Source organism: Lacerta agilis, chromosome 13, assembly GCF_009819535.1.
Source record: "Lacerta agilis isolate rLacAgi1 chromosome 13, rLacAgi1.pri, whole genome shotgun sequence".
Classification (NCBI taxonomy): Eukaryota; Metazoa; Chordata; class Lepidosauria; order Squamata; family Lacertidae; genus Lacerta; species Lacerta agilis.
In genome coordinates, this window is record NC_046324.1 from 22,693,100 (window position 1) to 22,711,885 (window position 18,786).

At 47.0% G+C, this 18,786-nt stretch overlaps 1 protein-coding gene across 2 annotated transcripts in view; it reads left to right on the plus strand.

Moving 5' to 3' along the window:
• The first annotated feature begins 16,008 nt into the window (after window positions 1–16,008).
• Window positions 16,009–18,786, plus strand: part of LOC117056597 (repulsive guidance molecule A-like) — a 31,474-nt gene continuing 28,696 nt past the window's right edge. For both annotated transcript variants that reach the window (XM_033167096.1, XM_033167097.1), the window contains exon 1: window positions 16,009–16,174. In XM_033167096.1, the coding sequence (XP_033022987.1) occupies window positions 16,161–16,174 (14 nt within the window). In that variant the 5' untranslated portion in view covers window positions 16,009–16,160. The remainder of the gene's footprint in view (window positions 16,175–18,786) is intronic.

Below are 18,786 nucleotides of genomic sequence, written 5' to 3' on the forward strand. Positions count from 1 at the left end.
AATTATGCATGGTGGGGCATGCCTGCCCCCCCCCCAATATTTTATCAAGTTGGCACCTCGGATTAGCAACCAGATGCCTGTGAGAAGCCCACAAGCAGGACCTGAGGGCGAGAGCACTCTCCTCTCCTGTGGTTTGTGTGATGAGTCCCCGGGGCCCACCGTTCCCCTTAGATAATAAACACACAGACATAAATATTTTGAGTTAATGGGATAAATAAGGCCACAGTTTTATTGGTTACAGATGTTTGGCTTAGGCATTGGGTGAAACCAACTATATCCTGACTCCTGGATGCCCGCAGGAAGTCTCTTAAGGGTCAACCACCAGTAGGGGGAGCCCTGTGTTATACATCAAATTGGGGCACCCCTAGGGTCCCCAATGGGGTTGTGTCATGGCCCTGGCTCACGCCCAGGCTTCTGACAGAATCCACACACCCAGATCCCTTTAACGGGATACCCTTAACGAGGAGAAGCAGGCGGAGGCACCAACCCCCCCATCCCAGGAACCAGGCTTACCCAATGCCTAACCGCCTAACCTTACAAAGTTGTGATGATTGCAAAAAGGTTGGCAAAAACCCAATGGCTGGTGCCAATTTGCCAAGTGGAAAAATTCCTATTTGGCCCCAACAATAAAGCGACCGACATTTGTCCATTGCAAGGCCAAAGTCAACAACGCATAAAAAGAGGGTGGGTGGGCTGGGTGATCCAGTGAAGGAGGTCAAAAGGAGGCTGCCTCCCAGACGCATCGTGATTTAAACTGCAGTGGCCACACCCCCAGCTAACCTGATTGGTCAGCCAGGAGCATGACGCAGCTGGGAGTCCCGATGACGCGGGTGGCATCACTCTGCCTCCTTCCAGGTCACAGGGAGCTCCTAGGTGCCCGCCTGCAACTCCACCCCCCCCCACCCCCGGGAAGGGGAGTGGTCTTCCAGCAACTAGTATTCTCATTGCTCTCAACATGAATGTAGCTACAGCTTCTGTAATAAGCTTGTTTTTTATTAGAGAGAGAAGAAATGCAATATTCAGACAATCTTCCCGGATAAAAAGTGATTAATGAACTAATCAGCTCCTTCTGGAGATCTCAATAAAAGTAATAAGACATGACTTACAGTTTCAATTTCTTCCGAACCCCAGAGACAAAAAACCTATTTAAATAGGTCCGCTAAATCTCCCATCAAAGAAAATGGAAGGTATCACATTAAAAAGTACAAGAGAGAACACCCTCCTATACTGTATTTTGGAGTGCTTGCATTTTGAAAATTGATTCAAAACCAGGGCAGGGGAAGCTATTGTTCCAAGGTAAATAAAGCCAAACATACAGCAAACAGTGTAATTGGGGCGTGTGACATCCTTGGTGTGAGAACAAGGATGTCACAAGTATACTCAAATGTCTCAATTTTAATCTGGGAAATGCTGCAGGCTGTAGGATTCTCCAAGGCTGATCTCAGTCCACACCAACGGTTATTTGCTGCCTTTGACTCAGCAGTTGCATGCTACATGAGCCAAATGTCTCTTCCCAGCTCCCAGACAGACGATGCTGAGGCTTATCTTTGGAATGACAAGGTTAAGACCCAACTCATTGCCTAACACATGAATATTCAGCACCACACTCTTTATCGCCTTTTAGAGGAGTTGATAATTAGGCATTAATGATCCTGACTCTCTAGGGCTTTGCAGGCTTCAAATTAGCTTTCACCAATCACACAAACACACACACCAACCCTCCCTCTTCCTCACTTGCTACTGGCTTTCCATTTCACCCTTTGCCTCCCAATAAGCCCAGACTGATTCAGCCTGAGAAGAAAACGAACTTGGGAGCAAGTTTAGAAAGCCAAATGGGAGTTCAGGAAGCCATAGGGCCCTGAGTGGGAGGGGAGGGCACTCTAGAATGCCTTCTAACACTCATGGTTCCTCCAGATGTCACTGGACTACAACTCCCAGGCTATGCTGGCCAGGGTGGATGGGAGTTGTAGTCCAACAACATCTGGACAGCACCACATTGGCAGCTCGTGTATATAAACTATTGGAGCTTCATTCATTCATTTATGGGGGGGACTCCTTCTTCCTTTTCTAAGCCAGTGCCAGCAGCTACAGATTTTTGTGACTCCTCGTATTCAACGTTATTAAAATTTCAGAGGGGCAGAGAGTCTGCTGTCAGAATTATTCAGTACCACATTTTTTAAAAAGTGATAAAAGGATTTAAAACCAATTAATCTAGCTGATCAAACTACTAAATATTGCAACCCATGCCAGAAGCAGGCACCTGTGGGCACCTACCAAGACTTCCATCCCCTTTGGGGCACACTGCCACTCTCCTCTTCCTTCTTGCTGCCCCTGCCTCTCCACCTGCCCTCTCTGAGGATGCAAGGAATGCCAGGTGTGCAGAGGAAGCTTCCCTCGCACTTCCCGCCTGGGCAGGTTTGCCAGTGGGGATGGGCATAGCTCAGCTGCAGAGCATCTGCTTGCATGTGGAAGGTCCCTGGTTCAACCCCCACCATCTCCAGGGAAGGCTTGGAAAGACTCCTGTCCGAAAACCCTGGAGCACTGCTGCCTGTCAGTGTAGACAGCACTGAGGTAGATGGATAGGTCAGTGGTCTGACTCCCTATGTTCCACAGAGGGAGAGGTCAAATCAATTTGACAGTGGTGCCTTGGAGAGGAGTGGAGCTATAGAGGTGGGGCACCTCACACAAGGGATCCTCGAAACTTGGAGCTGGTAGCAGCAACCAATTCAAGCCTGGTTGTTAAAAGCGAGGAGGTTCTCATCCATTTCATACCTAGCATCACAATCTGTGATTTCAAGGCAATCTTTGGGGGCTCTACCCCTCATTCCCTCTATGGCCAGAGCTTTCCCATTCCATTGCAGCACCCAGAACATAACCTGATCAAAAGCTTTCTGGGATGCATGGGGCTTTCAACATCTTAAACCTCCTTTCTGCGAGGTTAATACCACCATGCAGTGCCCTTTAGTCGTTTGTAAAAGACCTTTCTGAAGAGGCAAGTTTTGCTGGAGGGTGAAAATTGACTGAGAGAAGAAAAGAAGAGAGGGGAGGGGAAGAAAAGCAGTGATGACTTAAGATCCCAGGACTTAATTGAGCTTAGACAGCTTTGGGCTTCTTGATGATTTTCCTGCTCTGTTGTTTAGGGTTTTGCTCAAGTATGTTGGGCAGAGGATTATGCAACAGCTCTGCTTCCGAGCGACCCTCATTCTCCCTGGGCATTAAGCTTGGATTTCTCATTTCATGCATCATTTACAGCCTTCAGCCGTTCATTTCACAAAAGCGGCATGCACACTCTCTTAACAAAGCACAGGGGGCTCACTGATTCTTACAGCGAGGCACAAGTGATGGATTCTTTGCCGTGACTTCAAGCAGCTAGTCCTTTTGCTACTTGTGCAGTCAGTAGGATGAGCTCTCTGAAAGTGGCTGTGTCGGGTACCTGCAGGGGCTCTAAGTGGGCACACAACCAAGGCAATCATTTTCACTTTGCAGTGAGCATTCGAAGTCGTTAGGAGCAGAATGCTCAAATTGCATGGTCTGTTTCCTAGGTTGGGATCCCCGCAAATCTGACACAGGTAATCGGGCTACTACTGGAACTTGGAAAGCCCAACAGCAGATGAACACAACTGAGATGTAGGATCTAAGGGTGAGATTGAATTTGCTCCGGAGAACCTCCACATCAAAATTGGATGCTCGGAGTGGAGGAGTGGCATCTTGGGAAAGGGCACTCTATGTGGCAGCCCCTAGGCTGGGGAATTCAAAAGGAAATAAGAAGAGCCCAGCTGGATCAGGCAAATGACCTGTCAGGGTTGAGCCAGATGAGGAGGAGTGGTGGCAAGCCCGCCCTGGCGAGGCTGCACCCACAGAAGAACCTGGGGAAATGGAGGAGTTCGTACCTGGCAAAGACTGGTGGCGGCACTCCTCAGAAGAGGAAGAGTCAGATGGAGAGGGGGAAAGACCAGAACAGGAGGAGGAGGAAGTCGAGCCAGAATCAGGCCCTTGTGAGGAGAGAAACCGGCAGGGCCCCTCCCCTCCTCCCTTCTCAGCTGTAGAGCATAGAGCTGAGAGACGCAGGGAACAATTGGAGGCAGCTGCAACTCGTAAGAGACGTGGTTACAGGCCAGCTACATAAGAAAGGCTGGCTGCTCCCTTCGCTAGCACCTGCAACGCTGAGTGCGTGGTTGCTCTTGCTCATTCTGTTCCTGACTCCTGGCTTGCTCCTGACTCCTGGCTTGCTCCTGACTCCTGGCTTGTTCCTGACCCTTGGCTTGTTCCTGGCTCCTGGCTTGTTCCTGACTGACTTGGCTGGTTCCTGACTTGGACTGTTCCTGACTTCGGCTTCTCCTGACCCCGTGCTGATACCTGACTTCAGCTGGCTTCTGACTCGGACTGTTCGACCTCGGCTTATCTGACTGACTGCTGCACTTCAGCATGCCAACTTGTTGGCGCCCTAACATGACCCATCTAGTCCAGCATCCTGTTGTCACGGTGGCCAGCAAGATGCCCATGGGATGGCAGCAAGCAGGACCTGAGCCCAAGAACCCTTTCCCCTCCTGTGGTTTCCAGCAAATGGTATTCAGAAGCATTTCTACTGCTGACCATGGAGGCAGTGCATAGCCATTGTGGCTGGTAACCATGTATTTCATTTCATTTTTTTTTAATTAGGTGTATTTATACCCCACTACTAACTGAAGTTCCTGAGGCAGCCTACAGTATATATTCAAATATAAACTGAAACAGACAATGAAGCAATACTGTAGTCACTACAGCAGAGGCACGATGTACTGTATGCATCCCCATTCCTCCTCTTCTTGAACAACCCAGCAAATGCCATTCTGCAGCTGAGTCTCCTGGCTATTGGAGAGCCTGGTTGCCAGTCCCACATAGGCCAGGGTGTCCTCACCTGGTGGGTGCTACTGACACCTCCCACAGCCCCAGCGCTGATGACAGATACAGGAGGTACCAGGTGGACCAGAGATGTTATATGCCTACCTCCCATTCTCAGGTGTTCCAAAAACGGTGGTGTTGTGATTTGGCATTGTGGTGCTGGTAAATCTAGCCTTCTCCTCCATGCATTTGTCTAATCCTCTTTTAAAACCATCCAAGTTGGTCGCCATCACCGCCTCCTTTGGTAGTGAGTTCCATAGTTTAACGATGAGCTGTATGAATGCCTCCCCGCCACCCTGTCCTGAATCAGAGCGTGTTGGAATCCAGCTTCATTGGATAATGCACACACACACCGCACAAACAAATCAGTATGAATTAAATAGCCAATATCATATAATCCTCCTGCAAGCAAGTCAGAATGAATGCTCAATGAACAGGTCATGTGGAAGCAGCCTCATATTGGCAGGTGAACTTATCCCATTTACAATCATGAACACTGCAACTGCAGCAAGAACATTGCTTGCCCAAAAGTGGAAATTACAGGAATTACCAACAATTGATGAGTGGCAGACGAAGATGGTGGAATATGCAGAACTTGCAAAACTGACCGGTAGGGTCAGAAACCAGGATGACTCGAGGTTTCGAAGAGATTGGAGTAAATTTGTGGAATACTTAAGATTGAACCGTGGAAGTTTAAAAACACTTGTAGGACTGGAATAGACCTTTGACATAGCTTAATATGAGAGATAAAAACTGCGTGTTGAGAATGGACTAGAAAACCTGCTGACGAGAGGGGGGGAGTCGTAGCTCGGCAGAGCAATGGTGAATGTATTTTATGTTAGATGTTGAATTGGCTGTAATTTGATGTATTTGGAAAAATAATAAAAATTTATTTTTTTTAAAAAAAATACAATCATGAACACTGGCTTCTTCCAGAAATGAACAGGCCACAAATTATGCATAAGACCCTCCACACCCATCTTCTCCACCCTTACAAGCGCTGCAATAAAATGGATAGAGAGCCACTTAATTGGAAATCAAGTTTTCTTCCCCCACCCCCCCTTCAAGGAAGCCTTCTCCTCTGGCCCAAGAAATTATGTGGCTGATTCCAATAACGATGCTAATAATGGGTCTTTGTGATGGGCGAGAAGCTCCTTTGTCATTCAGCAGCAATTGGTAGCAGGGCTCTGAAGCTTTTGAAAAGCTGTTGTGCCAGTGGCTGAGTCTGGATAATACAGGACAGCTGGGCCAGCTCATATGCCTCAATGGTTCCTAATTTGTGTATTAATAGTGTGGAAAATGCTGGAGCGGAAAATGCTGGAGCGGTGGTGGCATCATTTCTCAGAGGGTGAAGCAGAGTGAGCTTATAATTTTCTTACATGTGCTAATTAATCAACGTGTGCTAATTATCTGACCAATGCTAGGATATCTGAGCTATCTATAACTGTTTCTTGTGAATTGTTCCATGTGCCATTCCAGGTGTCCATGCACCCATCCTAGCAACACCGAGTAACACCAATCTTTGATGCCTTGACCCAAAAGGCCAAAAAGTCCCCGCACAATTCATTTAAAAAAAAACAACAGCTGAATTATGGGTGCCAGGGAGCTCCAAAGCACTTGATAGACATGAATGGATGTTATTACACATCAATAATACACTGCTGGGACACACAAGTATTTGCATGGTGGTTGGGTGAAATTTAAACACAATGGATGTGTTTCCCCAGCCCTATCAGGAGATGCCCAGAAATGAACCTGGGACTTTCCACATGCAAAGCTACCACTGATCTATGGTCCTTAGCCTGGAGGTGTATACATAAAGCTGCTTGACACCAAGCAAGACCCCTAGTGCATCTGACTCTGTTTTGGGTACACTGACAGGCAGCAGTTCTCCAAAGTTTCATGCAGGAATCTGTCCCAGACCTATGTACCTGGAGTTGCCAGGTGCGACGAACCTCCCTGCTAACTACCCCTCTGTTACTAAGTGTATTATTTCTGAGGTGTTCCAAGTCACTTTTTCTATTCACCCCACCTCGATCCTTGAGGTCCGTCTGTGTGGATAATCCCCTTTTATTATAACTGTTATATGTATATATTGCTCTGGGCTCCTGGGTTAAGAATACCTCTCAGCTGTCAGCTCCTGGTCTTTCTCTCATTAGATCCCCCACTGCATCAGTTAGCTAAACCCTTTTAGCAACTGTGTAGCTTTACCAAGGTTTCTGCCCTTCTGCCCCTCCTGAGTGAAACTCCAAGACACAAACTATCACCCTGCAGGTCAGTTTTGTCTTTTCACAGAGTTCACCTCCACATGAGCATCCATATATCGCTGGACCAAATAAACACCTCTTTTCTCTTGGCTCAACAAAAACAAGTCTTTATTTATTTCAGAACATCATGTTTCACATACTTCAACAGTTCATCAGCTTAGTTACATCTAAATTATAAACTCTTTCAGTATAACCGACTGATCTTCATCTTATCCTAGCCTAACCACCACTATCCTGGCCCCACACCCCTCTTCTTCCCTGTCTCCACACACACCCTCCCTCTTCTCAACTGCCAAGGATGAACTGTCCGTCAAGATGAAGGTGGATTAACTCCTTCTGCGCTGGGATGTAATACCTCCTCCACCTTAGGGCCAATCCGTCACATCTGAGCCTCCCTTCTGCATGCAATCTTGAGCTGCAATCCTTTCTGCTGTATGTTCTACGCAGCCTTTCCTGTACCCTAAGCTTGAAAATCCATATAGTTAAAGCTATGGTTTTCTAAGTAGTGATGTATGGAAGTGAGAGCTGGACCATAAAAAAGGCTGATCGCTGAAGAATTGATCCTTTTGAATTGTGGTGCTGGATGAGACTCTTGAGAGTCCCATGGACTGCAAAAAGATCAAACTTATCCATTCTTAAGGAAATCAGCCCTGAGTGCTCATTGGAAGGACAGATCCTGAAGCTGAGGCTCCAATACTTTGGCTACATCATGAGAAAAGAAGACTCCCTGGAAAAGACCCTGATGTTGGGAAAGATTGAGGGCACAAGGAGAGGGAGACGACAGAGGACAAGATGGTTGGACAGTTTTCTCAAAACTACCAACATGAATTTGATGAAACTCCGGGAGGCAGTGGAAGACAGGAGTGCCTGGCGTCAGGGCCCAAACAGAGGGGGGGGGGTCATATGGGCCACTTGACCCGGGCCTCCAATTCCAAAGGGGGCCTCGATCAGCATATTCACAATCACTCACCATTATTTAAGTGTAAATACTTAAAACAATCATTTTCCCTATGTATTTTTAAAAAGCACTATTGTATATGAAAATGTGAAAATTATTTATATACTTACATATTTATAAGACTTCAGAGATCCCCAGGGTAAAAAAGGGGGGGCACATTATCTACCTGGGCCGGGCCTCTGCCTGGCTCTGCAAGGGCCTGCCTGGCATGCTCTGATCCATGGGGTCACAAAGAGTCAAACAAGAAGGACTAAACAACAACAAAGCTTGTCTATGTTCTTCAGGTATGGTCAAGGATGCTGTCCGATCACCAGTGCTGAAGTAAGACACCGCTGCTGTCCCTTTGACATGGAGTAGGAGAGAGGCACCATCTTGTCCTCCCCTCAGACAGCAAAATGTCCCAAGCCTGGGTAGATAGCTCTCTGACTTGGAAGAGATGGTTTTTAGCGTGTTTTGAATACCATCTAAAAGCAACAGGTTTGTATTAGTGCCCTGACTTCCTGATCTGAAAATGCCAACTTCAGAGGAAGGCAGTAGGGTAGCAGCGAATTCAGAAGTTCAGAGTCCCTTCATGATAGACAGCCAAGCTCCTTCACAGCCACATCTCTTTCTAATAATAATTCTAACAATAATTATACACTATAGTTAGGGATCCATTACAATGATCAGTGCAGACCTCCATGACAGATCTACTATTTTCTGTGCATGTACAAATGATTTTGAGTGGATCTCCTGTTTTCCATGAAGTTCCATTGTATGTAACAGATCTTGCACACCATTATCTCTTCGAAAAGTGTTCCTAAATGCTTAGTTTTGGAGCATGCACAACAACTCCTCCTCAGTGTTTTTCCCATGCACCTTCTCCAGAGTAACAATCCTCATTGGCTGACTCACCTCCCCTCACTCTCAAAGGGTAAGAAGACATCTTCTCAGTGGCTAAAAACCTTCCTTTTCATGTTGGTTGAGAGGGTCTAAGACCCTGGCAATAGGGACCCTCCTGCAGAAATAGAAGCAGGTCTTCGACCCCCTGCAACCCAGACCACTTCACCACTGATTGAAGTACTGGAAGAAGGGGAGGCTACATACAGCATTCAGACCACTTGTGGGATAATTTGCAGAATAAAAACTAGCACACAACATCTGCATCCTGCCCATGAGAATTTTAATGAAAGTTTCTCCTCCCATTAATAATTTTCATACACTATTTCTTTTCTCATTAATTGATGAAGAATGGTAAAAAAAAGTAGGTGAAATTGCATTACATATTGTGATCAAGTGTAAGCCCTTATTAACAGTCCCTGGGCAAAGGCAAAGTCTTAACCCTGATGTTGGTCTGCCATGCCCTCTGGAATGTTTAGATTTGCACTATTAATTCACATCTGTTTTCCAACTGGCACCTAACACATGCTTGGTATTATGTTTTATTCAAAGCCTAGCTGCAGAGATAGGGGTGGGGGGGTGGGGGGGTGTAACACTTCCTCTTTCCACAATTATTATTTAAAAAAAAAATCCAAACACAATCTAAGCTGTTACCACCCAAGTCTGCTTTTGGAGAAGCAGCTGCATCATTAGAGTATATGACAAGATCTAGGAATGTTGCAATTAATTAGCGGCTGGCCACACAAATCTGCCAAGTGTTGCCATTACTCTTTAGCTCTCTTAAAACAGCACCATGTTGATAATAGGATTTGAGGTTTTCCTTCATTAATCCGCTGGTTTCTAGGGCTGAAAACATTCCCAGTCTTTCATCAGTACAGTTCATTAACAGCAAAAACAAAACAAAACAAAAGGATGGGGAGATGGCTCATTAAGAACTGACCTATGGTGATGAAAATTGCCTAATGCAGGTTTGGTCAAGAATATTGACCAAAGGAAGATGGTTGGTTGCTGAAGTTGGCTGCCAGTTCCCAATTCCATATTGGCTTCAAACCAAACATTCGGTTGGATGTGTTTCAGTGCCGTCTCATAGACAATATTCTTCTGGCAATCTGGATTTAGAGCAGGGATCTTCATCCTTCATCCCCAATGAGCTTAGCCAATGTTCAGGGATGACAGGAGTTGTATTCCGAAAACATATAGGCACCCAAAGTTTAATAATATGGCTCTAGAGGCTGGTTATGTGGGCAATAGCCATGGGGGGAGCACCACTCATTGTGTTCTGGGACCTTTAAACATCACACCTGCACAGCTGGACAAACATAGGAAGATCCCTCCTGTTGCAGTGGTTTACCATTTAAAGGGTACCTTGTCTGCTAAGTGAAGAGGTGTAGGACTGAACTCTTGATAATCTTGTCCACACTAAATGGTTTGATGTGTCTTCGTGGGGCTGGGCTCCACATTCAGTTCATATTAACTTGATTTAATACATAGGACATTTACTCACCTGAGAATGGGAGGAGCCAGATTGCCAGAGAACCTGTTAGGAGAATATTAAATCTGTCTTTCTTATTCATTTTAACTTATCACTTACTGGTAGCTTGCATTCTCCTTTGCCTTTTGTTTGAGAGGTTGCAAAGGGGTTCTACAGACATCCTTTTTTATTGTGAATTCATGATCATTTTTGCTCATGATGGTACTGGGGTGGTTAGCATAAAAGCATAAGATAAGCCTGGCTGGATCAGTGGTTCATTGAGTCCAATGTCCTGTTCTTACAGTGGTCAACCAGATGCTAATGGGAAGCCCAAAAAAAGAACCTGTGATTTTCTGCAACTGATTCAGAGGTATGAGGGTCACTCATTAAAGATTTCCCCTGACTCACTTCCGGTTATCATAGGAGGATGAAATTGCACATGTATAATGATACATCTCTCCATAGGTAATGTGGTAATTTGTAGCTCTGAACTCCTAACAGTTTCTCTGCTACAGGTGCTAGCATGGAGTAATGTCTGATAATGGAACCAGTTGAATGCAGAGTGATCATCAGGTTCCTGTAATTGAAAGGGAGCACACCACAGGAGACATTTGATGAGATGAAACAGACTTATAGGGAGGATGCCCCAATGTATGACACAGTCAAGCACTGGTGTCAACAGTTCAAGTGTGGTCGGATTCAGTGGAACAGCTCCCATTCCTGGGCGACCACAGTCTGCCATTGATGAAGACACCATCCGGCAAGTGGAGGCCGCCATTTTGGAGGATCACCACATAACCATCTCCAGGTCAGCGCGGCACCGGAGATAGCTTGTGCACTCCCCGGCCCTCTGGCCCGCCATGCGATCGGCGCAGGAGGAACTGGCCGGAGACTAGATAAGTTTGGGGACCCCTGACCTAGAGACTAAATCCCAGTCCAAACAATGGAAGCACTCTGCCTCACCACCTCCAAAGTAGGCACGTGTCCAACTGTCAGCAGACAAGGTCATGCTACAGTCTGCGCTGGTCCCAAAAGAGTAGTGATGATGGATTTCCTGGCAAAGGGTACCACAATTACTGGGACATACTATGCTTCACTGCTGCAGAAATTGAGGAAGGCCATCAAAATCAAGAGGTGTGGTATGCTGACCAAAGGTGTCCGCCTCCTGCAGGATAATGCCCCAGTTCACAACTCGCATGTTGCTCAGACGGAAGCACGGTTCTGTGGCTATGGAATCCTTCCTCACCCCCCTTATTCTCCCAACCTTGCACCAACAGCTTCCACCTCTTTCCAACCATGAAGTTATTTTTGAAGGGCAAGCTTTTTTCCAGATTATGAAATGCTGATTTCTGAGGTCAATTTGTGGCTTCTGACACAACCTGCCAACTTCTACAGACCCAGGGCGTAGCAAGGGGGCGGGGGGGGGGGCGCCCCGGGTTCCATAATGGACGGAGTGACAAATGATCAAGGAACAATTTTTTTTGGGGGGGGGGAGATTTTTTTTTTTGAATTTTTCTTGAAAATGCCTGCTCCGAAGGTCTTATCTTACTATACATGGGATTATATAGCTATATATGAAATTTCATGCATATCGGTTAATATCTTGACCCTCCTCCACCAAAATAGCTGTTCACTGTGCCCAATTTCATTTGTCTCAGTCCATGGGAGGTACATCAGGGGAAATCTTTAATGAACACCCCTCGTATGCCGGCCATACATGATTCCGCTTTCTATACCCTTTGTGCCTGCAAAGGTTTCAGGGTGGACATTGTGTTTCATTTCCAATCAGTGCTTGTCCTGTAACTTCCTGCCAAAACCCTGAAACATTTTATACCACAAATGTGTTGCTTTATTATTATTTTTATCCCACTTTTGTCGCACTATAAAGGTAAACGGAGTGAGCTCCCATTGCCCTGTCCTAGCTCCTGCCAACCTAGCAGTTCGAAAGCACACCAGTGTTGCACTATAGCACAAGAGTGCTCCTCCATATCATGTTGATATGCAATGATGTTGGGGAAGCACTACTAATCAAGTGGAATGATGGAACTAACAACTGATCAAGTGGGATGATGATTGGGGATAAACAATGACATGTGAGAGGCTGCATAGCTGCAGCAGTTTATCCCATTTCCCGTTAATTTCTGCATTATATTTGAGCTTTCACGTGACGTAAAAGCCAGTTTGGCATTCTAGCACACAGTATCGGAGAAATTTAGTGCTCGTATCCATGTGAATCAGTTCCATAAATAATCCACTTGCAACCCCATTAACCCAGGAAATCATGGGAGTAAAGTAATGAAATCTGGGGTGGCATCCCTGCCTTTTTGACGCCTGACTCATGAGGAAACAGAAGCATGCATTTGCAGAAAAGGTAGGGGGACAGGGGTGTTTGTTGTTGAGTCACACCTTGCCCCACTGGTGTGAATGAAATTTAGCATAACATGGTGGTTTCATTCTCAGTCAAAAAAGCTGTTCAGAGCAGTGTGAAAATAACACTGGAAAATGTGACAGAAGCACTAGTATTATAATCAGAAAAACTCATCAAGATTTGCCACATCTGAATACACCCAGAGAAAACACCCACAATAGAAACACCAGTCTGGAGAGGCCAGAAAGCTCGCTCTCTTTTCTCTTTTAAGGATTGAATCAACTAGGGGGGGGGGGGAATCTTATGTGAGAAAACAGGCGCTCCCAGTATCTTCTCCCTCCCACCCTGCCTCCCCCAAAATAATTCATTTGTGTGGCTTGGCTTGCTTAAGGTTTTAGTTTCCTGCACTGAGAAAAACAGAAAAACGACGTGTCTGAACATGTTCAATCTATGTGCTTTAGCTAGTGAGCTGTTTGCAGTATGTGCATACCTAATCACAATGAGAGCATTTGGGATCATTCATAGCTCTTGCCAAAAAAGAACCCTGTTGGGTGTCTATAGATAAGGGTGTGTACCGACTGCCTTTATGTGGGGGAAAGGCAAGATATAAATAAATATAGCAATAGTAATAATGCGTGTTTGCCTCCACGCATTCAGAATATTAGCACAGGTTAAGTAAACTACCTGTTGTTAGAAACAGATTGGCTTTTGTTGATTTGAAAGTGAAGGGAAACCTTTACAATCTTGGTCTCTCTCTCTCTCTCTCTGGGCATGTCCCAGTAGGGTCTTACAATTGTAAATGGGTTGTTAAGATATGAAAAACGGGTAGCTGGCAGCAGGACTTTTGTTTTCCTTCGTCGAATTCCTGCAACTCCCCCCCCCCTGCACAAAACCCCAGTAAATTAAGATTAAATTTGCGGAGGGTGTTTGATGCCAACAATGCTAAATGGCTTGGGTCCAAGTTATCAGAAAGATCATATCTGATGAATCTGCCCAGGTGCTAGAATCCTCTGATGAGCACATTCTCTCATTCCCAGCATCAGAAGCAAGACAAAAAGAAGCCTCTTCTGTGGTTGCTCCCATGTGGTTGAGTTTACTCCCTGAAAAAGGTCAGACTGCCTCCCTCTCTGTTATCCCTCTTCTGCTGGCAGGTTAAGGCCTTCCTCTTCAGAAAGGCCTTTGAAAACTAAGGTGCAGGTGATGCTGATCACTGGATTACTGTCAGGGCCAGGACCAGCCCACCCATGTGGCAAGGGGAGGGCACTGCCTCAGGCAGCAGGTCCCAATGCAGATCTTTATAAGGGCCGGCCCATGCATGAGGCAGAGTAAGGCAGCAGATCTCAGTGGTAAACTCCCCCCCCCCAATTCCTGATATAGATCTTCCCTCACCCCTTCTTCCCTGGCAGGGAGGGGGGACACTATTTTGGGATCCGCCTCAGGTGCCAACATGTTTTGAGCAGGGCAGACTATATTTTAATTGCCGGCGCTAAATGTGTTCTAAATGTTTTTAAAATTATTGTCGCTAACCAGTTTGTTCATATTACTTTGTAATGCTGCTTTTCAACGTTGTAAATTGCCTTGAACCCCAATGTAAGAGAAAAGTGGGATATATTAATAAGCAGGCCAATAGGCCAGAGTCCTCCATGGCACCCTAAGGGAAGTATGGTAGTTTAGGGGGGCATAGGGGGCCATCCATGTGGCACTTTGAGCTCTGTCCTCCAACGTCTTGCTGCTACTCCCTGCCTGGCAAGAGCGCTTAGATCCAGAACTAGAAAGCAGAGACAAACAGAAAACTGCTTGGACCTGAGCTTTCTAGAAGCGGGACAAGCGGAATTGTGCACGAGACTTAAGTGGGGAGAGCTTGCAGTCAAAGGAGCCAACTCCTAAGGGCCAAGGTCCCTTCAGCTCCCCCCCCCTAAAATATTTGAGGGGGCTGGGACCCACTCTCCACCCCCCAAGGTGATGGGTATTGCCATTCAAATGGTGTGCATGCACTGCATCCTGTGATTGATTATGCAGGGTGGGGCTTACCTGCCCCCACCCCAATATTTTATTCCTGTTGGCACCTCAGCTTGCAGGCTTCCTAGCAGGGCATTTGGTCAGCCATTGAACAGGGATGCTCGTCTAAATGGACCATTGGCCAGATCTTTCCTACGTTCTTATGTAGGCAAGGGTGAGAAGAGAAGGTTAAGGGGTGATATGATAGCCATGTTCAAATATATAAAAGGATGTCATATAGAGGAGGGTGAAAGGTTGTTTTCTGCTGCTCCAGAGAAGCAGACACGGGGCAATGAATTCAAACTACAAGAAAGAAGATTCCACCTAAACATTAGGAAGAACTTCCTGACAGTGAGAGCTGTTCGGCAGTGGAATTTGCTACCAAGGAGTGTGGTGGAGTCTCCTTCTTTGGAGGTCTTTAAGCGGAGGCTTGACAGCCATCTGTCAGAAATGCTTTGATGGTGTTTCCTGCTTGGCAGGGGGTTGGACTGGATGGCCCTTGTGGTCTCTTCCAACTCTATGATTCTATGAGAGGGATCTCCATTTTCAGCCTGTGAAATGTGGAGGTTGGACGCTCTCTCCTAAGAGCGCAATAAAGACCCCCTACATCTGGATCAGGCCAGGGGCGTGCCGAACTCAGCCAACCAGGCACCCAACCAGAAACACGACCTGAGCACAACAACAGCACTCTGCCCACCTGCGATTCCCAGCACCCTGATCCTACATCCATTTGTGGATGCGGAACACAGCCATAGTGGCTAGTACTAGCCACTCCACTCTTAGCCTTATCCCCCCAATGGAGTCGCCACGTCCTCTTTTAAAGCCATCTAAATTGGAGGCCGTGACCCCCTCCCCACCTTTCTCTCCCTTGCAGCCCCCTGCCCTCCCCTCTGCTGCCTGTTCTGCTAATAGCTCCCCTCCTCACCCTAACCCACGGAGAGCCACAAGAGAGACGCATCTTCCTCGCTTGCCTGCCTGCCTAATCTGGGCTCCCAGCCTCAGCGAGTGATCTGCATTGAGAATCGCTCTGCGATTCCCTTTCCTCTCCTCCGGCTCTCTCTTTTTTTGCAGAGAGATGCAGCTGGTGCAACAACAGAAGATGCCAGACCTCCTTGCTCTCTCCTGCGGTTGCTAAAGGGGTGGGGTGGGGTGAAGAGGGGCACCGCGTAGCAATCTCTACAGGGAAGAGAGAGGGGCGCAGCAGGTTCTGCAGAGGAGGAGGGGTCGCTCTCTTGTGGACCATCGTGCACATCTGCCCCCTCCTTCTCCAGGTCTCGTGCATCCGAGGGGCGTTTGCAGCTGGCTCCAGCCCTCTCCTCCCTTCCAGGTGCAAGGCTCATGCAGCGGCTAAGGTAAGCGGCGGTGGGTGGGTGATAATGAGGGGCGTGCGGGAGGGGGGACTGGGGAATTTCCGGCATGCAAGGTCTAATGGGGGGTATGAAGGGAAAACCAAAAAAAAAGAGGGGGGGAGAAGTAAGGTCCTCTTTGCACCTTTTCTAATTGCATCTCTCTCCACCACCACCACCACCCCCAAGGAAAATTCCCTTTTCCATTGCTTCCTGCTTCTCATGCTGAATTGCATACTTTCCGTTTTCCAACTCCCTTTTCGACACTTGATCTCTCCGATGCAAAACCTCCTCCCTCTCCCCTAATCCGATTTGCACGCGGAACCTGCTGAGGATCACTCTGGTGTTTGCATTCCTCTGGAATCGAGTTTCACTCTTTTTAATATATATATATTAACAATTAATATATTAATTTAATACACACACGCACACACACAGTATATATAGTCAGTTATGGCAGTGATATATATGAACAGATGTGTCTGGGACTAGGTCCCGTTGAATGCGATAGGACCTGACTTATGAGTAGACATAGGATTGCGCAGTTAGCTGGACACCTTCCTTGTTGGAGCTGATCCACACTTACCTTTTGCCCCGCTCTCTCCAGGCACAGATCCGCGCTTTAAAACTCCGTATCCCAGCCGCCGCGCCCCCCCCCCCCCACTTTTTTTTGCTCCCATCGATTTCTGCGCAGCTTGCTCCTAAGGAAATGTCAGGGCGGTGATTCTTGTTGAAACGTTATTCTTGTTGGAAATATCTTTTCCCCTATTTCCCAATGCCCTCTACCATTTTCAGATTTAGTCATGCAGGAGCCTGCATGCAAACTGCAAACTATGCAACTCTCTTTTCCTAAGAATAGAGGAGAAAAAGACAGGTATTTCCCCCCCCCCATGTCTTCCTTGATCTTCCACTCTCCATTCCACCACCACCACCCCTAAATTGACGCTGCCTGTGTTGCTATACTAAATGCATCTCTCTCATACACATCTCAAATCTTCCATCCTACTCCTATTTCCAAGCAAACCTGCCCCATTGACATTGATGACATTTTACTGCAGGCATGTCTTTTAGGGGCACGCTAGGCATGCATTGCTCCACTGCCATTTTCCACGCGAGTCCTGATTGGCTGTGCAATCACCGATTTAGAATTTAAAACAGATTCCCCTCTGGACTTGCCCTTTGGGGGCGGGAAGGGGGATCTCACAAGTGGTGTTTAAAAACAACAACGCGTTGCCATTGATTCATCTGCAATAACATAATACCTATTTGCAAAATATTAAGTCCTCCTCCCCAAGTATTGTTCCCCATTCCCTCTTTGATACTTGCTTGCTACGCTGAAAGTGTAAGATTTAGCAGCATTAGGGGAGAATTGCTCTCAGCTTCCAAACCGGAGGTATTCCAGAGGTTGTCGAAGTCCCGCTCCCTCCAGCCAGCATGGCCATGGTCAGGGCTGATGGGAGTTGTAGTCCAACCACATCTGGAGGGCCCCAAATTGGGGACGGAGGACATTCTAAAACTTGCAGGCCTGTGCAACTTTGCCACTCAAATGGGGTGTGTGCACCACATCATGTGATTGATTATGTGGGACTGGGCTTACCTGCCCCCCTCAATATTTTATTCAAGTTGGCACCCCTTGAGTAGAACAGCTGCCCCTGCAGGAAAGACTTGCCCCCCCCTCACAAATTCACAGTGGGCTGCCCTTATAGCAGGGATAGGATATCTTCTGGCCCTCCAGGTGTTGTGGTACTCCAACTCCCATCAACCCACTGGTCAAGGATGATGTTGCAGTCTGGTTAGCCACCCCTGCTCCATTGGGACAAACCACAATATCACAGCGGTGGGGCAAGCATTTGAATTCTCTGGGACTTTTAACCAGACAAGATGTTACAGGAAGCAGGGGGAGATTGGGATGAAAGTGAGGGGGTGGGCAAATCCAGAAATTAGGCTGGTGTTGTAGCCATGAGATTAGCTTGGAACCTTGGGGGGGGGGTGCAGACTGGAAAAGGCCTTCCCAGGTGCAACAGAATTGTAGAGTTGGAAGGGACCCCAAGGGTCATCTAGTCCAACCCCCTGCAATGCAGGAATCTCAACTGAAGTATCCATGACAGATGGCTATCTAATGCCTGCTTTAAAACTTCCAAGGAAGGACTGTCCACAACCTCACAAGGAAGACCTTTCCACTGTTGAACAGCTCTTACTGTCAGAAAGTTTTTCTGTATGCTTAATCAGAATCTCCTTTCTTGTAACTTGAAGCCATTGGTTCGAGTCCTACCCTCCAGAGCAGGAGAAAACAAGTTTGTTTCCTCTTCCATGTGACCACCCCCCCCCCGAAGTCAAACTAGTGGCAGAGAGGGGAAAAGATATATTGAGGGATCAGGTTAAATGTCCACCTAGCCTAGCCATCTGCTTCCAACAGAGGACAGCTGTGTGCCTCTGATGCAGCCTAGAATGGCAGTAGCCTTTTTTGCCACTGCGTCACACTGTTGACTTATGTTAAGCTTGTGGTGCACTATGACCCAAAGATCCTTTCACATGTGCTGCTGGTAAGGCAGATGTCCCCCATCTTAAATTTGTGCATCTGGTTCTTCTGGCCTAAGTGCAGAACCTTACATTTGTCC